Genomic DNA, 23,038 nt, shown 5'->3' with positions numbered 1-23,038 from the left:
CAAAGACCGTAAAGGAACAAAAACCCACCAAACCCAGGTGAAACCACACAGTTTAAATATGGCTCCCAATCAGAGATAACGAGCCGACAGCTGACACTCGTTACCTCCGATTGGGAGTCATATGACTAATCAACAACAAAACCAAACATAGAAATGAACAACTAGATCCAACATAGAAATACACCCTAAATGAAAATAACAACCCTGGCTCAACAATCAGAGTCCCTGGAGCCAGAGTGTCACAGTACCCCCCCCTAAAGGTGCGAACTCCGGGCGCACCAGCATACAGTCTAGGGGAGGGTCTGGGTGGGCGTCTGTCCATGGTGGCGGCTCTGGCCCAGGTCGTGGTCCCCACCCCACCTTAGTCACTATCCGCTTCCGTAGCCCCCTCCACCTGACCACCCCCCAACTAAACCCCACTGGATTAAGGGGCGGCACCGGACTAAGGGGCAGCACCGGACTGAGGGGCAGCACCGGACTAAGGGACAGTACCTGACTAAGGGGCAGCACCGGCCTGAGGGGCAGCACCGGACTGAATGGCGAATCCTGGCTGGCTGGCTCTGGCGGATCCTGGCTGGACGGCTCTGGCGGATCCTGGCTGGACGGCTCTGGCGGATCCTGGCTGGCGGAAGGCTCTGGCTGATCCTGTCTGGCAGAAGGCTCTGGCTGATCCTGTCTGGCGGAAGGCTCTGGCTGATCCTGTCTGGCGGAAGGCTCTGGCTGATCCTGTCTGGCGGAAGGCTCTGGCTGATCCTGTCTGGCGGAAGGCTCTGGCCGATCCTGTCTGGCGGAAGGCTCTGGCTGATCCTGTCTGGCGGAAGGCTCTGGCTGATCCTGTCTGGCGGAAGGCTCTGGCTGATCCTGTCTGGCGGAAGGCTCTGGCTGCTCCTGTCTGGCGGAAGGCTCTGGCTGATCCTGTCTGGCGGAAGGCTCTGGCTGCTCCTGTCTGGCGGAGAGCTCTAGCGGCTCCGGTCTGGCGGACGGCTCTGAAGGCTCATGGCAGACGGGCGGCTTTGCAGGCTCAGTACAGACGGGCAGTTCCTGCGGCGCTTGGCAGACGGACAGTTCAGGCCCCGTTGGGCAGACGGGCAGTTCAGACGGCGTTGGGCAGACGGACAGTTCAGGCCCCGTTGGGCAGACGGCAGACTCTGGCCGTCTGAGGCGCATCGTAGGCCTGGTGCGTGGTGCCGGAACAGGAGGTACCGGGCTGAGGACACGCATCTCAGGGCTAGTGCGGGGAGAAGTAACAGGGCATGCTGGACCCTGGGGACGCACCGTAGGCCTGATGCGTGGTGCCGGAACTGGAGGTACCGGGCTGAGGACACGCATCTCAGGGCTAGTGCGGGAAGCAGCAACAGGGCATGCTTGGCCCTGGGGACGCACCGTAGGCCTGATGCGTGGTGCCGGAACTGGAGGTACCGGGCTGAGGACACGCATCTCAGGGCTAGTGCGGGGAGAAGCAACAGGGCATGCTGGACCCTGGGAACGCACATAAGGGCTAGTGCGGAGAGAAGCAACAGGGCATGCTGGACCCTGGGAACGCACATAAAGCCTAGTGCGGAGAGCAGCAACAGGACGCACAGGACTCGGGAGACACACAGGAGGCTTGGGGCGTGGTGTAGGCACTGGTGGGAAAGGGCTGGCGACGCGCACCGTATCCCTGGTGCGAGTGGCCGGAACAGGCCGGGCCGGGCTGGCGAAGCGCACCGTATCCCTGGTGCGAGTGGCCGGAACAGGCCGGGCTGGGCTGGCGAAGCGCACCGTATCCCTGGTGCGAGTGGCCGGAACAGGCCGGGCTGGGCTGGCGAAGCGCACCGTATCCCTGGTGCGAGTGGCCGGAACAGGCCGGGCCGGGCTGGCGAAGCGCACCGTATCCTTGGTGCGAGGGGTCGTAACAGGCCGGACCGTACTGGAGGCACACACCACTGGCTCTACCCCGGGAACTGGAACGGGCCGGACCGGACTGCTAATACACCCCAGTACCACTCGCCGTGCCCCTACATCTCCTCTCCCTACTTTGGCCAGTGACCCCCGTAACCTGGTTGCCTCTTGAATTCGCCCCTTCTCTGCCTCCGTCAGTCCTGTGGCAGCCTCCTGCTGCCCAGCCGCCCAAGCCATGTGCCCCCCCCCAAAAACTTTTTGGGGTTGCCTCTCGACCTTCCGACGATGGCCCTGCTGACGCCGTTGCTCCTCTCGCCGTCGCCTCTCCACCGTTTCGCTCCATGGACGGCGATCCATCCCATCCAGGATCTCCTCCCAAGTCCAGGACCCCTTTCCGTCCAAAATCTCCTCCCATGTCCAGGAAGCCTTTGGAGCTGGGTCCTGTTGCCGCTTGACACGCTGCTTGGTCCTTTGATGGTGGGTTTTTCTGTCACGGTCGTCAATGAGCGAAGGAGACCAATACGCAGCGTGTTGAGCGAACATGATGACTTTATTAAATAAAGCAACCACGAAAAACAACAAATGACGATAGTGAAGTCCACAGTTACAAAGACCGTAAAGGAACAAAAACCCACCAAACCCAGGTGAAACCACACAGTTTAAATATGGCTCCCAATCAGAGATAACGAGCCGACAGCTGACACTCGTTACCTCCGATTGGGAGTCATATGACTAATCAACAACAAAACCAAACATAGAAATGAACAACTAGATCCAACATAGAAATACACCCTAAATGAAAATAACAACCCTGGCTCAACAATCAGAGTCCCTGGAGCCAGAGTGTCACAGCGAACTGTCTGTAGAGCATATACCAAAAGCAGATTGGGCAAGTTTGCTATATTATCGCTACAGAAAACCATCGGTAGAGTTGAAAATCTCATGGAAACCCATTTAACTTAAAAATATATATTTGGTACATTTAACCACAAAAGTAATTTGTATTGTTATCATGCACAGCCTTTTAAATGCAACAAGTCAGTTTAATGGAAAAACCCCTCTGTTGGGAAAATGTGGATCCTGTTTTTATGCAGATTTTAGAATATTTGCATGAAAATATTTCGCCAATTGTATGGTAACTTGTTCTACACTTCAAAGTAAATGTCAGCTATGTTAAAAATACACTCAAGAAAAACGTTTTAATTTATCATAGTGATTCATGAGTAACATTAAAACAGAATAATATTCCACACCAACATTAGACAACTGTACAGAAAACCCTCAAATTGCTGAAATAAGTAAATCAAATAAATGATGAGACAATAGTCAGATTAACTGATAACTAGAATAGCAGTGCAGATGGCACATTTTTGGTAAGTGCAGAGATGTATTCTAGATATTTAATTTGTAGGGGACTTCTGAGAATGCTACAGACTTTGTGGCGCAACATAAAGATCCGCGTACCCCAAATCCAGAGGTTGTGAGTTCGAATCCCTGGTTGGGTCATATTGAAATGTCAGTACTAAGTGATGTCAAATGTATACATATGGCCACTGGTTTTGCATGATTTTTGCTGAACACCTTTCTACTTACCTTAAAACCCCCATACAATGTCATTACTTTACTTATAGTGGGTTGGGACACATGGGACCATCATGCGATGTCCTAACGACTGTCCTGAGAATGTCTTGAAGATGTCCTCACATGGTCATCAACGACGTCCTGTAACTTATAGTGAACTAGACAAAGGTCCCCCATAGAATGTTCCCTTGGGACCATCACGCGACTTCCTAATGACAAGTAAAATGAAGGTCCTGAGTGACATCCTGGTAACTTACAGGGAATACAAAGGTACATCAGAGAACGTTCCGTTGACTGTGTTTTGGGTCACCACATATCCAGATTGGATGCATTTAAGATGCATTAGTTTGTATCCATGAAGCTTCCCATGTCGGCACAGTTGATCAAGAAGGAATAACGCTATGTCAAGGAGGTTCGGTTGTTTTTTCCACCTGCTGTAGAGCCGTAAAGAACTCGAATTTCTCCACAATTTAGGTAAACTAATGACAACACCATCTACAGTATGTGTGTGTGTGTGTGTGTGTGTGTATATATATATATACACACACATACTGTATTTAAACTCCTGACTCCGACATTGCTCGTCCGAATATTATATATTTCTTAATTCCATTATTGTACTTTTAGATTTGTGTGTAATGTTGTGAATTGTTAGATATTACTGCACTGTTGGACCTAGGAACACAAGCATTTCGCTGTACAATGAGGGAAAAAAGTATTTGATCCCCTGCTGATTTTGTAAGTGTCACGCCCTGGCTCTGGGGACACTGTTATGTTGAGCCAGGGTGTGTAGATCTATGTTCTCTATTTCTATGTTGGCCTGAGTGACTCCCAATCAGAGGCAACGAGTGTCAGCTGTTTGCTGGTTGTCTCTGATTGGGAGCCATATTTAATCTGTCGGTTTTTCCTTTGTTTTTTGTGGGTTCTTGTTTCAAGTTGGTTGTGTTTGACCGTGTACTGTCACGTTACCGTCTTTGTTGTTTTGATCGCGTTTCGCTCAATAAAAGAGTATGTTTGCCTGCAACGCTGCGCCTTGGTCCTCATCTGTTCCCGACGAACGTGACAGAAGAACCCACCAAGACAGGACCAAGCAGCGTGAAGAGCAGAGAGGTTGGTCTATGGAGCAGTGGAGTAAGAGTCTCGACTGGGCCAAGCCAAGTGAGGAGCAGAAAGGTTGGACTTTGAAGCAGTGGAGTAAGAGTCTCGACTGGGCCAAGCCAAGTGAGGAGCAGAAAGGTTGGACTTTGAAGCAGTGGAGTGAGTGTCTGGCTAGAGACATGGAGGCCTGGTCCAAGAGGAGAGCCGCCCAGAAATTTTTTAGGGGGGGGGCTCACGACGTGGACGTCGGGGCAGCAGGAGGCCGCGATAGAGCGGTCCAGCGGGTTGGCAGAGGAGGCCGCCAGGTTAAGGGGGCCACTGGTCACTAAGGGGAAGGAAAGTGTGGAGGCACGGCGAGAGGTACTGGGGTGTGTTACCAGTCCGGTCCGGCCCGTTCCTGATCCCTGCATAGGGCCAGGGGTGTGTGTCCCCAGTACGGTCCGGCCTGTCCCTGTTCCTCGCATCGAGCCTGTGGTGCGTGTCGTCAGCCTGGCCCGGCCTGTTCCTGCTCCCCGCACCGAGCCTGTGGTGCGCGTCGCCAGCCCGGCTCGGCCCGTTCCTGCTCCCCGCACCAAGTCAGTGGTGCGCTTCGTCAGCCCGGCTCGGCCCATTCCTGCTCCCCGCACCAAGTCTGTGGTGCGTTTCGTCAGCCCGGCTCGGCCCATTCCTGCTCCCCGCACCAAGTCTGTGGTGCGTTTCGTCAGCCCGGTCCGGCCCGTTCCTGCTCTCCGCACCAAGTCTGTGGTGCGCGTCGCCAGCCCAGTCCGGCCCATTCCTGCTCTCCGCACCAAGTCTGTGGTGCGTTTCGTCAGCCCTGTCCGGCCCGCTCCTGCTCTCCACACCAGGCCAGTGGTGTGTGTCGTCAGTCCAGCATGGCCCGTGCCTGTTCCCCGCACCAAGCCAGGGGTGCGTTTCGTCAGCCCGGCTCGGCCCGTTCCTCCTCCACGCACCAAGCCAGGGGTGCGCATCGTCAGCCCGGTCCGGTCCATTCCTGCTCCACGCACCAAGCCAGGGGTGTGTATCGTCAGCCCGGTCCGGCCAGTTGCTACTCCACGCACCAAGCCAGGGGTGCGCATCGTCAGGCCGGTCCGGTCCGTTCCTGCTCCACGCACCAAGCCAGGGGTGTGTATCGTCAGCCCGGTCCGGCCAGTTGCTACTCCACGCACCAAGCCAGGGGTGCGCATCGTCAGCCCGGTCCGGTCCGTTCCTGCTCCACGCACCAAGCCAGGGGTGCGTGTCGTTAGTCCGGCTCCGGCCAGCGGGGCCAGACCGGACCAGGGGTACTTTGGGGGGTTGGAGAGGGAGTGGGGATCGGGTCCAGAGCCGGATCCGCCGCCAAGGCGGAGTGCCCACCCGGTCCCTCCCCTGTGGTATTTAGTTGGCGCGGTCGGAGTCCACGCCTTTAGGGGGGGGTACTGTCACGCCCGGGCTCTGGGGACACTGTTATGTTGAGCCAGGGTGTGTAGATCTATGTTCTCTATTTCTATGTTGGCCTGAGTGACTCCCAATCAGAGGCAACGAGTGTCAGCTGTTTGCTGGTTGTCTCTGATTGGGAGCCATATTTAATCTGTCGGTTTTTCCTTTGTTTTTTGTGGGTTCTTGTTTCAAGTTGGTTGTGTTTGACCGTGTACTGTCACGTTACCGTCTTTGTTGTTTTGATCGCGTTTCGCTCAATAAAAGAGTATGTTTGCCTGCAACGCTGCGCCTTGGTCCTCATCTGTTCCCGACGAACGTGACAGTAAGTTTGCCCACTGACAAAGAAATGATCAGTCTATAATTTTAATGGTAGGTTTATTTGAACAGTGAGAGACAATAAACAATAAACATAATAATAACAACAACAAAATCCAGAAAAACGCATGTCAAAAATGTTATGAATTGATTTGCATTTTAATGAGGGAAATAAGTATTTAACCCCCTCTCAATCAGGTGGCTCCCAGGTGTCTTTTATACAGGTAACGAGCTGAGATTAGGAGCACACTCTTAAAGGGAGTGCTCCTAATCTCAGTTTGTTACCTGAATAAAAGACACCTGTCCACAGAAGCAATCAATCAATCAGATTCCAAACTCTCCACCATGGCCAAGACCAAAGAGCTCTCCAAGGATGTCAGGGACAAGATTGTAGACCTACACAAGGCTGGAATGGGCTTCAAGATCATCGCCAAGCAGCTTGGTGAGAAGGTGACAACGGTGTGATTATTCGCAAATGGAAGAAACACAAAAGAACTGTCAATCTCGCTTGGCCTGGGGCTCCATGCAAGATCTCACCTCGTGGAGTTGCAATGATCATGAGAACGGTGAGGAATCAGCCCAGAACTACACGGGAGGATCTTGTCAATGATCTCAAGCCAGCTGGGACCATAGTCACCAAGAAAACAATTGGTAACACACTACGCCGTGAAGGACTTAAATCCTGCAGCGCCCGCAAGGTCCCCCTGCTCAAGAAAGCCGTCTGAAGTTTGCCAATGAACATCTGAATGATTCAGAGGAGAACTGGGTGAAAGTGTTGTGGTCAGATGAGACCAAAATCGAGCTCTTTGGCATCAACTCAACTCGCCGTGTTTGGAGGAGGAGGATTGCTGCCTATGACCCCAAGAACACCATCCTCACCGTCAAACATGGAGGTGGAAACATTATGCTTAGGGGGTGTTTTTCTGCTAAGGGGACAGGACAACTTCACCGCATCAAAGGGATGATGGACGGCGCCATGTACCGTCAAATCTTGGGTGAGAACCTCCTTCCCTCAGCCAGGGCATTGAAAATGGGTCGTGGATGGGTATTCCAGCATGACAATGACCCAAAACACACGGCCAAGGCAACAAAGGAGTGGCTAAAGAAGAAGCACATTAAGGTCCTGGAGTGGCCTAGCCAGTCTCCAGACCTAAATCCCATAGAAAATCTGTGGAGGGAGCTGAAGGTTTGAGTTGCCAAACGTCAGCCTCGAAACCTTACTGACTTGGAGAAGATCTGGAAAGAGGAGTGGGACAAAATCCCTCCTGAGAAGTGTGCAAACCTGGTGGCCAACTACAAGAAACGTCTGACCTCTGTGATTGCCAACAAGGGTTTTGCCACCAAGTACTAAGTCATGTTTTGCAGAGGGGTCAAATACTTATTTCCCTCATTAAAATGCAAATCAATTCATAACATTTTTGACATGTGTTTTTCTGGATTTTTTTGTTGTTATTCTGTCTCTGACTGTTCAAATAAACCTACCATTAAAATTATAGACTGATCATGTCTTTGTCAGTGGGCAAACGTACAAAATCAGCAGGGGATCAAATACACTGCTCAAAAAAATAAAGGGAACACTTAAACAACACAATGTATCTCCAAGTCAGTCACACTTCAGTGAAATCAAACTGTCCACTTAGGAAGCAACACTGATTGACAATAAATGTCACATGCTGTTGTGCAAATGGAATAGACAACAGGTGGAAATTATAGGCAATTAGCAAGACACCCCCAATAAAGAAGTGGTTCTGCAGGTGGTGACCACAGACCACTTCTCAGTTCCTATGCTTCCTGGCTGATGTTTTGGTCACTTTTAAATGCTGGCGGTGCTTTCACTCTAGTGGTAGCATGAGGCGGAGTCTACAACCCACACAAGTGGCTCAGGTAGTGCAGCTCATCCAGGATGGCACATCAATGTGAGCTGTGGCAAGAAGGTTTGCTGTGTCTGTCAGCGTAGTGACCAGAGCATGGAGGCGCTACCAGGAGACAGGCCAGTACATCAGGAGACATGGAGGAGGCCGTAGGAGGGCAACAACACAGCAGCAGGACCGCTACCTCCGCCTTTGTGCAAGGAGGAGCAGGAGGAGCACTGCCAGAGCCCTGCAAAATGACCTCCAGCAGGCCACAAATGTGCATGTGTCTGCTCAAACAGTCAGAAACAGACTCCATGAGGGTGGTATGAGGGCCGGACATCCACAGGTGGGGGTTGTGCTTACAGCCCAACACCGTGCAGGATGTTTGGCATTTGCCAGAGAACACCAAGATTGGCAAATTCGCCACTGGCGCCCTGTGCTCTTCACAGATGAAAGCAGGTTCACACTGAGCACATGTGACAGACGTGACAGAGTCTGGAGATGCCGTGGAGAACGTTCTGCTGCCTGCAACATCCTCCAGCATGACCGGTTTGGCGGTGGGTCAGTCATGGTGTGGGGTGGCATTTCTTTGGGGGGCCGCACAGCCCTCCATGTGCTCGCCAGAGGTAGCCTGACTGCCATTAGGTACTGAGATGAGATCCTCAGACCCCTTGTGAGACCATATGCTGGTGCGGTTGGCCCTGGGTTCCTCCTAATGCAAGACAATGCTAGACCTCATGTGGCTGGAGTGTGTCAGCAGTTCCTGCAAGAGGAAGGCATTGATGCTATGGACTGGCCTGCCGGTTCCCCAGACCTGAATCCAATTGAGCACATCTGGGACATCATGTCTCGCTCCATCCACCAACGCCACGTTGCACCACAGACTGTCCAGGAGTTGGCGGATGCTTTAGTCCAGGTCTGGGAGGAGATGCCTCAGGAGACCATCCGCCACCTCATCAGGAGCATGCCCAGGTGTAGGGAGGTCATACAGGCACGTGGAGGCCACACACACTACTGAGCCTCATTTTGACTTGTTTTAAGGACATTACATCAAAGTTGGATCAGCCTGTAGTGTGGTTTTCCACTTTAATTTTGAGGGTGACTCCAAATCCAGACCTCCATGGGTTGATACATTTGATTTCCATTGATAATTTTTGTGTGATTTTGTTGTCAGCACATTCAACTATGTAAAGAAAAAAAGTACACTAGTTTGTGTTGTTTGTGTTCCCTTTATTTTTTTGAGCAGTGTACTTTTTTCCCTCACTGTACCTGAAATAACATCTCCTAAATATGTGTATGTGACCAATAAAATGTGATTTGATTTTAGATTAATACTTATGAAACGACTATATTTTAGTTCTTTCATTTTTATGAAGAAAAAAATAAAAAAATAAAAATAACTTTTGTGTAGATTTTGGACAAAAATTACTATTAAATCAATTTTAATCCCCCTTTGTAACAAAATAAAATGTGAAGAAGTCCAAGGGGTCTGAATACACTGTATGTGTTTGTGGGTGTGTGCAGGCGTGCATGTGTGCATGCCTGCTTCCCTGCTTCTGTGTGCGAGTGTGCACACACATAAGTGTCCTTGTGTCTTTTAAGTGTGTTTTCCTCTGTCTGAAAGTGCCAGAGTGTGAGTCTGTGTGTGTGTATGCATATGCATGCTATAGAGGGATGGAGGGAGAGAGAGAGAGAGAGGGGTGAGATGAGGGGAAACAAGGTAGTGAGGGAGTCATTTGGAGGCAGTGGAGGGTGAATAAGCGGATAGGTGAATACTGATGAAAACTCATCTATTGGCAACTCACTCGCTCTTTACCCAAGATGCACCTGTGTGCATATCTTACCAGTGCACCCTGTGGACTATCTCTCCTTCTGTCTCTCTCCCTTTCCCTCTCCCACCCCTCTCTTCTCTCTACCCCTTTCCTCTGTCTGTCTCCCTCCCTCTCAGCATCATCTTGCTCTCTCTCCTTTTCCCCCTCTGTCTCTCCTATTCACTCCATCTCTCTCTCTCTCTTTCTCTATCCCCTTTACTCTGTCTTTCTCTCTCTCTCTAGCTGTGTACCTAACAGCGCTACATCTGGTACGTGTATCTACTAAATATGAGATAACAGCCCTAAAACCTCCTAGAAATGGAATGGTTGGTTTATGCCAGTGGTCTTCAACCCTTTCTTGCCCAGGGACATTTTTGTTGAACATTATTTGAGCTTGTAATGCATCACAATGCATCTTTGAAAATGATCTACAACATACTTAATGAATACAACACAGCTTTGGCGAAACCCCTGTCTCAAAAACAAATGTTTTTTACCGCTTAGAACTTTTTAAAATGAAGCTTCTCCTCCCAACCGTGCCGTTCTGCTCGTAAAATGATGACTAACTTTACCCACTTCATAAAATGAAAAATTGCTATTGGGTAAACTATATTTACTTGACTATAAAGTTGAATCCACCCTCCTCCTAAAATGAACGTATTAAAACGATTATGATGATTATTCTGCCAGCCCTACTCCAAACACATGTTCGCTAATAGCAGCTGTTTAGCTGGTTAAACAAAAGTTAGTGTTGTGTTGGCAAAAATGAATGTACAGGTCAAGAAAGCTTTCCAGCAGCCAGCATAACTTGCCGCGACTGGGACTCGTGGGAGCTTTTTCAAAGCCTATGTCAGATACTCCAGTGAGCGTAATTAGCTCCAATACAGTGCATTCTGAAAGTATTCAGACCCCTTGACTTTTTCCACATTTAGTTACGTTACAGCCTTATTCTAAAATGGATTAAATTATTTTTTCCCCTCATCAATCTACACACAATACCCCATAATGACAAAGTGAAAACAGGTTTTTCGATTAAAAACAAAACAAATTTATAAACAGATACTGTATTTACATAAGTATTAAGACCCTTTGATATGAGACTCGAAATTTAGCTCAGGTGCATCCTGTTTCCGTTGATCATCCTTGAGATGTTTCTACTACTTGATTGGAGTCTACCTGTGGTAAATTCAATTGATTGGACATGATTTGGAAAGGCACACACCTGCTTATATAAGGTCCCACAGTTGACAGTGCTTGTCAGAGCATAAACCAAGCCATGAGGTCAAAGGAATTGTCTGTAGAGCTCAGAGACAGGATTGTGTTGAGGCACAGATCTGGGGAAGGGTACCAAAACATTTCTGCAACATTGAAGGTCCCCAAGAACACAGTGGCCACCATCATTCTTAAATGGAAGAAGTTTGGAACCACCAAGATTCTTCCTAGAGCTGGCCGCCTGGCCAAACTGAGCAATCGAGGGAGAAGGGCCTTAGTCAGGGAGGTGACCAAGAACCTGATGGTCACTCAGACAGAGCTCCAGAGTTCCTCTGTGGAGATGGCAGAACCTTCCAGAAGGACAACCATCTCTGCAGCACTCCACCAATCAGGCCTTAATGGTAGAGTGGCCAGATGGAAGACATTCCTCAGTAAAAGCCACATGATAGCCCGCTTGGAATTTGCCAAAAGGCACCTAAAGGACTCTCAGACCATGAGAAACAAGATTCTCTGGTCTGATGAAACCAAGATTGAACTCTTTGGCCTGAATGCTAAGCGTCACGTCTGGAGGAAACCTGGCACCATCCGTACGGTGAAGCATGGTGGTGGCAGCATCATGCTGTGGGGATGTTTTTCAGCGGCAGGGACTGGGAGACTAGTGTAAATGTATTATTTCTCTTTTTTATTTTTAATACATTTGCAAACATTTCTAAAAACCTGTTTTTGCTTTGTCATAATGGGGTATTGTGTGTAGATTGATGAGGGAAAAAAAACAATTTAATCAATTTTAGAATAAGGCTGTAACGTAACAAAATGTGGAAAAAGTCAAGGGGTCTGAATACTTTCCGACTGCACTGTATGCTGCTAAAAACCAATGAGGAGATGGGAGAGGTGGGACTTGCAGCGCGCCAAGCGTCAAAAATAGAACCAAGTTCTATTTTAGCGCCTGGCTACGCAGACGCTCGTTGACATGCACGAGCAGTTTAGATGAAATGATTGAATAACATCTATGTGTACATTTATTTTGCAATGCTTGCGCACGCAATGCAAGGGGTGTGGTCAGCATGTAACTCCTAAACCTAACTCCTAAGCTTAAAATAGCCTTTGTCCTCGTGGGGATGTGGGAAATGTCCCCACGAGGGAGAATTTTCCTTGTTTTACTATCCTTGTGGGGACTTTTTCAATTTTCTACAATGTTGGCTTCAATTCCACTGTATCATTGACTGGGGCTGGACGTTTCACTGTCGAGACTGTTGTATGTGCGTTATTTTATTACTATCCTCGAGGCTACGGGAAATCCCCAAGAGGAAAGATAGTTAAATGGCTCTCTATAAAATACATATGGAAATGGAATGTTACGCTTTTAACATTTAACCTTGAGCACTGTCTTATAAGAGATTCACAGGCCATTTTGTACAACTCAGCATTGAAGTTATGGTGTGTACCTATAGAGGTTATTCCCGAATGCATGTGTGTATACGCATAGACCTTTTAATGCTTTCATCACTTAGCTTATGTCATTCCCCCCAGATGACATAGGTCATTGTGATGAAATTATTTAATTGGTTAGCTACCCTCTGCCCTGTTCTGAGAACAGTCACTAGATCAGTCAGTAGAATCAGTCTCAGTGAGTCACTGGGTCAAACTGATCTCAGATCAATCAGATCTTTCTGTGCGTGTCAGTGACTCAGGAGGTCACACACCTGCCTGATGAAAGCAGAATGACGCATTAGAGGCAACAATCACAGCACACTCTATTATACATACAGTGAGGAAAAAAAGTATTTGATCCCCTGCTGATTTTGTACGTTTGCCCACTGACAAAGACATGATCAGTCTATAATTTTAATGGTAGGTTTATTTGAACAGTGAGAGACAGAATAACAACAAAAAAATCCAGAAAAAAGCGTGTCAAAAATGTTATGAATTGATTTGCATTTTAATGAGGGAAATAAGTATTTGACCCCTCTGCAAAACATTACTTAGTACTTGGTGGCAAAACCCTTGTTGGCAATCACAGAGGTCAGACGTTTCTTGACATTAAGACATTAAGGTTTCGATGCTGACGTTTGGCAACTCGACCCTTCAGCTCCATCCACAGATTTTCTATGGGATTAAGGTCTGGAGACTGGCTAGGCCACTCCAGGACCTTAATGTGCTTCTTCTTGAGCCACTCCTTTGTTGCCTTGGCCGTGTGTTTTGGGTCATTGTCATGCTGGAATACCCATCCACAACCCATTTTCAATGCCCTGGCTGAGGGAAGGAGGTTCTCACCCAAGATTTGACAGTACATGGCCCCGTCCATCGTCCCTTTGATGCGGTGAAGTTGTCCTGTCCCCTTAGCAGAAAAACACCCCCAAAGCATAATGTTTCCACCTCCATGTTTGACGGTGGGGATGGTGTTCTTGGGGTCATAGGCAGCATTCCTCCTCCTCCAAACACGGCGAGTTGAGTTGATGCCAAAGAGCTCGATTTTGGTCTCATCTCGCCACAACACTTTCATCCAGTTCTCCTCTGAATCATTCAGATGTTCATTGGCAAACTTCAGACGGCTTTCTTGAGCAGGGGGACCTTGCGGGCGCTGCAGGATTTAAGTCCTTCACGGCGTAGTGTGTTACCAATTGTTTTCTTGGTGACTATGGTCCCAGCTGGCTTGAGATCTTTGACAAGATCCTCCCGTGTAGTTCTGGGCTGATTCCTCACCGTTCTCATGATCATTGCAACTCCACGAGGTGAGATCTTGCATGGAGCCCCAGGCCAAGCGAGATTGACAGTTCTTTTGTGTTTCTTCCATTTGCGAATAATCACACCAACTGTTGTCACCTTCTCACCAGGCTGCTTGGTGATGGTCTTGTAGCCCATTCCAGCCTTGTGTAGGTCTACAATCTTATCCCTGACATCCTTGGAGAGCTCTTTGGTCTTGGCCATGGTGGAGAGTTTGGAATCTGATTTATTGATTGCTTCTGTGGACAGGTGTCTTTTATTCAGGTAACAAACTGAGATTAGGAGCACTGCCTTTAAGAGTGTGCTCCTAATCTCAGCTCGTTACCTGTATAAAAGACACCTGGGAGCCAGAAATCTTTCTGAATGAGAGGGGGTCAAATACTTATTTCCCTCATTAAAATGCAAATCAATTTATAAAATTTTTGACATGCGTCTTTCTGGATTTTTTTGTTGTTATTCTGTCTCTCACTGTTCAAATAAACCTACTATTAAAATTATAGACTGATCATTTCTTTGTCAGTGGGCAAACGTACAAAATCAGCAGGGGATCAATTACTTTTTTCCCTCACTGTATACCCACGAACATGCACACACACACACACACACACACACACACACACACACACCTGTTAATAACCTCTATAGGTACACACCATAACATAGCTGAGTTGTACAAAATGGCCTGTGAATGCTGTCTTATAAGACAATGGTCAAGGTTAAATGTTAAACACACACACAGCAGAATGTCTATCCACCACCTGATGGCAACATTTGCGTGTGTGTCGATGGGTGAGAGAAAAAGAGTGTGGGAGAATGAAAGACAGAGCTCACAGGTGCTCACATCACTCACGTGACCACCTGACCTATCACCCTCTCTCTCCCCCTGTCTCTACCCATCTCTCTCTCCCTCCTCCCACTCATCCCCTCTTTCTATTCCTCTCTCTCTCTCCATCCTTTCCTCCGTTTCTCAGTGGGATTTCTAATGAGTTGTTAGATAGCATACCTCCTTCCCTTACGTGAGCCCTGACCTTTTACCCTTTTACTCTCTACCCCAACCATCCCCGCTCTCACCCCTCTCTCTCCCTCCTTCCCTCCCTCTTTCAGTGAGGTCTATAATGAGTTGTTATATAGCATACCTCCTTCCCTTATGCGAGTGCTCAACCTCTCACCCTCTCTCCGTTTCTCTCCTTTGGTTTCTATCCATCTCTCTCTCCCTCTCGCCCTTTCTCTCCCTTGGTTTCTACCCGTCTCTCTCTCCCTCTCGCCCTTTCTCTCCCTTGGTTTCTACCCGTCTCTCCCTCTCTCCCTTGGTTTCTACCCATCTCTCTCTCCCTCCTCCTCTTTCTGCCTCGCCTCCCTTCCTTCCACACCTCTCTCTCTCTCCCTCTCTGTGGGATTCTAATGAGTTGTAACTCCTTCCTTCACTCGAGTGCACTACCCCTCTCTCTCTCTCTCTCTCTCTCTCTCTCTCTCTCTCATAAACCCATAGTGCTGTGGCATCGTACCCCTCACAATAACAAAGGCCCTGGTCCTGGAGTGTGGGGCCCGAAAGAGAAGACAATCAAAAAAAAAAAAATGGTGGGGGGGAGAGTCATTTAGCAGATGCTCTTATCCAGAGCGAGTTACAGTAGTGAGTGTATACATTTTCATACTTTTTCATGTTGGAGGGGAGGCTGGAGGATGAATAATGATGAATGCTACAGCTCAGCCAAGGAAAGAGTGTTTACCTCTGTAGATGGTGTAACGAGAGAGATGGGTGGGGGAGAGGAGCGAGATGAGAAAGGTGTTTTAATGAACGGAGAGAGGTGAGAAGGTATGAAGAAGAGTTTGGGGGAGAGGGAGTACTCTTCTGTTGTGTTGTAATAGGCAAGGAAGAGAGAGATGAAGGAGATGGGTCTGAGTTGAGAGATCTGTGTTCAGTCTGAACAGAGGTTCCCATTGTCACGTTTTTACTTCAGTGTGTGCATGCATGGGTGGCTGAGTTGGTATTTTATTGGATTATGTTTCATATGAGTACAAAACAAGATCATACATACATCATGTTCTTACACACCAGGAAAAAGAAGATATTTATGTTCTTGTAATTGGTTAAATTTAATCTTCTGTCTTTGTGATGACTAGCTGTTAAAACATTGTGGTGGAAAGTGCTTCAAAGCATTACAATTAAACGGCTGTAAAATAATCTCATTCCAGACCGCAAGCGGCCTTGTTTTGACCCAAAAATATTTGTTCTTGTAACCCACTTTGTGAAATTGACTCCAATGTATTAATCAGTATTAATCTGACAATTACATTATATTACATGTTATTCAGCGCTCAAAGATTTAATTTCAGTCGCACCGGCTAAGTTTAGCCTCCGTTCTAGGTCGTTGTATCTTGCTACACTCTACTTTCTACTTCCCTTTTACCCAATTTCAAATCAACCCCCTAAGCAGTTCTAATAACTCTGAAAGGATATAATTTTCCACTTAGCCTATCAGAGGGCAAGGTAGTTACAACCATGTTTCTAAAACCTGTCCAATCCCTTCACATCTTCACAAAGGGCCAGGGGATAGTAGCTAAGTAACATTTTGGAATCGGGAACCCAAGTAGTGTTCCATAGGCTCAAGATATGATGAAACATTTTGAAACAGACAAGGTACTACCTGAACAACCTTTGGCGCTATTTGATGATGTCATGCGTTGTAATTGAGTTGTATATCCTCTCTCCTCAGGTAAAATGTTCAAGTCCCTGGACCTGTCGCTGATTGTGGAGTTTATGCTAATGTTCTACAAGGACAAGCCCATTGACTGGCTGCTGGACCACATAATGTGGGTCAAGGTGTGCAACCCAGAGAAGGACGCGGTAAGTTCACCCCACCCCCATGGTAAACCTAGGCCCAGTTCTAAGTACACCTTTAATTAATTCCGTGTGGTAACCACTGTCCTAAAACAAGTTTTCCTTTGGATGCAGTCATGTTAGATCAGTGATTACTTCAAGGGAAGGAGGAAAGAAGGATGTATTACACATTATCCAAGCAGGGAGCTACAGGTTACTGCAAAAATAAAGGAAACACTTGAGTAAATGAGGGATACAAAGGCTGCATTGACACAGGCAGCCCAATTCTGATATTTTTTCCACTAATTGGTCTTTTGACCAATCACATCAGATCTTTTCACATCAGATCTTTTTCAGAGCTGATCTGATTGGTCAAAAGACAAATTAGTGAAAACAATATCAGAATTGGGCAGCCTGTGTAAACGCAACCAGAGTATATTGAAAATAGGTGCTTCCACACAGATGGGGTCCCTGAGTTAATTAAGCAATTAACATCCCATCATGGTTACGGTCATGTATAAAAATGCCCATTTCGCCAATATTATGGCTACCATGGCTAAAAGAAGTTATCTCAGTGAATTTAAAAGAGGGTTCTCAAAGGAGCATAGGGGATTTAAGGGTGTGTGTGTTTCACCAGATCTCAACCCAATTGAACACTTATGGGGGATTCTGAGGAGTGCCTGACACAGCGTTTTCCACCACCATCAACAAAACACCAAATTATAGAATTTCTCATGGAAGAATGGTGTTCGCATCCCTCCAACAGAGTTCCAAACACTTATAGAATCTGTGCCAAGGTGCATTGAAGCTGTTCTGGTGGCTCGTGGTTGCCCAACTTCCTATTAAGACACTTTATGTTGGTGTTTCCTTTATTTTGGCAGTTACCTGTACATACACTACATGGCCCAAAGTATGTGGATGTCGAACATCTCATTCCAAAATTATGGGCATTCATATGGAGATGGTCTCCCCTGCTGCTATAACAGCCTCCACTCTTCTGGGAAGGCTTTCCACTAGATGTTGGAAACTTGCTGTGGGGACTTGCTTCCATTCAGCCACAAGAGCATTAGTGAGGTCGGGCACTGATGTTGGGCGATTAGGCCTGGCTCGCAGTCGGCATTCCAATTAATCCCAAAGATGTTCGATGGGGTTGAGGTCAGGGCTTTGTGCAGGCCAGTCAAGTTCTTCCACACCGATCTCGACAAACCATTTCTGAATGGACCTCGCTTTGTGCACGGGGGCATTGTCATGCTGAAACAGGAAAGGGCCTTCCCCAAACTGTTGCAACAAAGTTGGAAGCACAGAATCATCTAGAATGTCATTGTATGCTGTAGTGTTAAGATTTCCCTTCACTGGAAGTAAGGGGCCTAGCCAGAACCATGAAAAATTGCCCCAGACCATTATTCCTCCTCCACCAAACTTTACAGTTGGCACTATGCATTGGGGCAGGTATCGTTCTCCTGGCATCCGCCAAACCCAGATTCGTCCATCGACTGCCAGATGGTGAAGCGTGATTCTTCACGCCAGAGAACGCGTTTCCACTGCTCCAGAGTTCAATGGTGGCAAGCTTTACACTACTCGAGCCGACACTTGGCATTGCGCATGGTGATCTTAGGCTTGTGTGCAGCTGCTCGGCCATGGAAACCCATTTCATGACGCTCCCAACAAACAGTTATTGTGCTGACGTTGCTTCCAGAGGCAGTTTGGAACTCGGTAGTGAGTGTTGCAACCGAGGACAGACAATTTTTACGCGCTACGCACTTCAGCGGTCTCGTTCTGTGAGCTTGTGTGGCCTACAACTTCGCGGCTGAGCCGTTGTTGCTCCTAGACGTTTCCACTTCACAATAACAGCACTTACAGTTGACCGGGGAAGCTCTAGCAGGGCAGAAATTTGACGTACTGACTTGTTCAAAAGATGGCATCCTATGACGGTGCCACGTTGAAAGTCACTGAGCTCTTCATTAAGGCCATTCTACTGCTAATGTTTCTCTATGGAGATAGCATGGCTGGTTGCTCGATTTTATACAACTGTTAGCAACGGGTGTGGCTGAAAAAGCTGAATCCACTCATTTGAAGGGGTATACACATACTTTTGGCCATGTAGTGTATAAATACTATGCCTTTCAATTGCTCTTGCCAAAATGGTCTCAGTCTCAGAAAATGGTGGCACTCCCACACACTCATACTCTCTTTCCCTCCTACTCTTTCTTTCTCAACTCTCCCGTCTGTCACAAACACAGAAACACTGCGACAGACAGAAGGCCAACCTGAGGATTCGCTTCAAGCCCTCACTCTTCCAGCATGTGGGCACCCACTCCTCCCTGGCCGGCAAGATCCAGAAACTCAAGGTATGGAGACGTGGGTGGGTGGGCAGGTTGTGTGCGCACGTTCACCCAAGTGTACGTTGCAAGCATTGTGTGTTTCAGTATAACACTGACGTGCTATCCAATCAATACATTTTGTATACTCAAGCATCCTCTCACTGTGCATGTGTCAGCTTATCTGCTACAGTCTGTATATGTTTAAATATTAGCTTTCAAGTCTCTGAGCACTGCAGTACTGATATACATTTCAAGTCACCACACAGATTCCAGATTTTTTACTACAAAGTAAAGAATACTGTGTTTAATGTCTCTGATTGTATGAAAAATTTATGCACACACTAACTGTAAATCGCTCTGGATAAGAGCGTCTGCTAAATGACTAAAATGTAAATGATTGTTAAGAGCAATGGATATCAGCCTGAAGATTGCTACTGCAATCTAACCCAATCAATTCACTATCAATCCGCCAGCACATTCTCAATTTAGAGATTCTCCACCAAGCAGGACTCCACCACCGAAATTAATAGTATTTTATCAGTGCTGCCAACTCTCAAGCAATGAGTGTGAGACACGCATTTGAAGCACTTCACACGCTCACATGCCACACCTCTTATTTTTCACGCGCTGAAAAATGTAGCGCTTTTATTTTCTAATTAATTCAATGCGTTAACTTTTCAACTGTGCCTCCAAATCGTTTTGAAATCGGAGCATATGTGCCTGCTATTCTACATCGCGAGCATTGTAACTGAGGCAGCTTAACCAGGGAGATCCATCATGTTCCTGCCATCGCACTGTGAACCACAGCAGATTGAAGCGTGTGATTGGTTTAGTAAGGGCACGGGACCAAGGCGATTGGATGAGCGTTTGTAATGAAACGCCCCTCACGAATCGTTCTTTGCGCTGATCAAAGTTTATGAACTCAATTGTCAAAAGAGCAGCACGGCAACTTGTAGCACTGTTTTGTACACATTATTGTAAACAAATGAATTTGCTGTCACTCCTTTCCCTGTCGCATAATGCTTCCTTATGACTGCATGTGATAATATAGCCTACTACTAGTGATTTAATCCACCACTTGCATTAGCCCAGATCCATAGGCTATACATTATTCACCTCATTTGGTCATTGGCGATCTAGCATTAGGTTCATTAGGCTGTAACAATGAAAAGGCAGCATTCAGCATTAATTTTGGTAGGGTGACCTGATAACTGTATTATGAACATTATTTTTCCCAAACAGATTGTGAACCCAAATGTGTAACTGATTCTAGTGGGAGGACAATACATTGCAAGATAATTTGGGTTGGGTGTAGGGGCAGATTTAGGCTATGTCATCTTGTCTTCAGGAGATTTTATTATCGGTTTAATTTATTTTGTCTTTCACAATTCCAATCCCCTACAATGGGCTAAAATATAGAATAATTAGTGTGCTTATCTCAGCAAGAACACTACTGTTATTCCCCATACTTCTTTTATTTTACTTCTTACCAATTTTGCTAGTGTAATTAGGCTATTTGAAATCTGAGTTTAGTCCAGTTTAGTCATTTTAGTATTGTGCACAAGCTGCAAGGCAGAAACGGTAGACATAAATGCAAAAGATTTTGCAAATCAGCCTCAACCACCTGAAGATTGATATTCATTAGATTTTATTTATTTATGTGGAGTAATTTGTCACGTGAACATATTCAAACAGCCAGTATTTGGGAAACATAGATCAGGGGTGGGCGGCCAACCGTCTTGGAGAACTACTTTTAGGCAGGATTTTCTACGGTCCTATTTTAAAAGGATAGATCACCAAAATTAATTACATATTAAGCCAGCGGGGTTCTCTGTCCATCTCGCGGACGGGAAGAAAGAACTCTCTGGGAAAAAGAAAGGTGCAGGTGTATGTTTCATGATTAACTACTCATGGTGTGATTTGGAAAACAAAAGGACTTGAGTTCCACAATCTGGAATAACTCACCATCAAATGCCGACCGCATTACCTCCCGAGATATCTTTCTTCGGTCATTGTCAATGCCGTGTATATTCTCCCCCAAGCCGACACCGCGATGGCTCTCAAGAAATTTCACTGGAAATCACATATTCTGAGGCCGCATTTATTGTAGCTGGGGACTTTAATAAAGGAAATCTGAGTAAAATGCTACCGAATTTCTATCAACACATCTCCTGTGCTACTGCCGCATCGAGCACTCGTGACCATTGCTACTCCCCCTTTCGGGATGGCTACTAGGCCCTCCCCGCACTCCCTTTGGCAAATCAGATCACATCTACATTTTGCTCCTCCCCATCCTATAGGAAGAAATTTTAACCGAAATGACCCGTGGTAAGCACTGTTCATCATTGGTCTGACCAATCGAAATCTATGCTTCAAGATTGTTTTGATCACGCGAACTGGGAAATGTTAAGGGTTGCCTCTGAGAATAGTATTGATGTATACACTGACATGGTGACTGAGTTCATCAGGAAGTGCATAGAGGGTGTTGTTCCCACTGTGACGATTAGAACTTATCTAAACAAATAACCGTGGATATATGGCAGCATTCATGCAAAACTGAAAGAGCGAACCAGCGCATTTAACCATGGCAAGGTGACTGGGAACAAACAGACCAGCTATTAACACCGTAAGGCAATCAAAGAGGTAAAACAGCAGTACAGGGACAACACAGAGCCGCTGACGCGAGGGCTGTGAGCTCTCGTTCTCCGTGGCCGACGTGAGTAAGACATTTAAGCGTGTTAACCGTCGCAAGGCAGCTGGCCCAGACGGCATCCCAAGCCGAGTCCTAAGCATATGGGACCAGCTGGCTGGAGTGTTTACGGACATATTCAATCTCTCCCTATCCCAGTCCCGTTGTCCCCACTTGCTTCAAGATGTCCACCATTTTTCCTGTGCCCAAGAAAGCGAAGATAACTGGACTAAATGACTATTGCCCCGTAGCACTCACTTCTGTCATCATGAAGTGCTTAGAGAGGCTAGTTAAAGATCATTTCACCTCCACCTTACATGACACCCTAGCCCCATTACAATTTGCATACCGCCCCAACAGATCCACGGATGACGCAATCGTCATTGCACTGCATACTGCCCTATCCCATCTGGACAAGCAGAATACCTATGTAAGAATGCTGTTCGACTACATTTCAGCCTTCAACACCATAATGCCCTCCAAGCTCATCACTAAGCTCGGGGCTTTGGGTCTGAACTCCGCACTGTGGAACTGGATCCTGGATTTCCTGACGGGCCGATCCCAGGTGGTGAAGGTAGCCAACAACACCTCCTCCACGCTGTTCCTCAACACGGGGGCCCCACAAGGGTGCGTTCAAAGCCCCCTCCTGTACTCCCTGTTCACCAATGACTACTGACGACACACAGCCTGTTTATCAACAACGATGAGACAGCGTACAGGGAGAAGGTGAGGGCCCTGGCAGAGTGTTGCTAGGAAAATAACCTCTCTCTCAACGTCAACAAAACTAAGGAGCTGATCGTGGACTTCAGGAGACAGCAGAGAGAGCACGCCCCCATCAACATTGACGGGGACGCAGTGGAGAGTGTGAAAAGCTTCAAGTTCCTCGGTGTGCACATCACTGACAACCTGAAATTGTCCCTTCACACAGACAGTGTGGTGAACAAGGCGCAACAGTGCCTTATCAACCTCAGGAGGCTGAAGTAATTTGGCCCCCAAGACCCCCACAAACTTCTACAGATGCACCATTGAGAGTGTCCTGTCGGAGCTGTATCACCGCCCGGTACGGCAATTGTACCATCCGCAACCGCAGAGCTCTCTAGAGGGGGTCATCACCGGGGGCACACTGCCTGCCCTCCAGGACATCTACATTACCAGGTGTCACAGGAAGGCAAAGAAGATCATCAAGGACCTCAGCCACTGGAGCCATGGCCTGTTCACCCCGCTACCATTTAGAAGGTGGAGACAGTACAGGTGTATCAAAGCTGTAACAGAGAGACTGAAAAACAGTTTCTATCTCGTAGTCACCACTAGCCGGTCTT

General features: G+C 47.4%; 1 protein-coding gene across 1 annotated transcript in view; it reads left to right on the top strand.

Annotated features, from left to right (window-relative positions):
• The window catches only part of mgat4b (alpha-1,3-mannosyl-glycoprotein 4-beta-N-acetylglucosaminyltransferase B), a 245,132-nt gene that overhangs the window by 199,333 nt on the left and 22,761 nt on the right, over positions 1 to 23,038 (top strand). Inside the window, exons 9-10 of the mRNA XM_084147355.1 lie at positions 16,606 to 16,736; positions 18,950 to 19,057. Coding sequence (XP_084003481.1) covers positions 16,606 to 16,736; positions 18,950 to 19,057 — 239 coding nt within the window. The remainder of the gene's footprint in view (positions 1 to 16,605; positions 16,737 to 18,949; positions 19,058 to 23,038) is intronic.

This window comes from Coregonus lavaretus (assembly GCF_964263955.1).
Source record: "Coregonus lavaretus genome assembly, chromosome: 29".
NCBI classification, from domain to species: Eukaryota; Metazoa; Chordata; class Actinopteri; order Salmoniformes; family Salmonidae; genus Coregonus; species Coregonus lavaretus.
The sequence above is the reverse complement of the archived record's forward strand: the minus strand, read 5'-3'. Positions and strand labels throughout refer to the sequence as shown.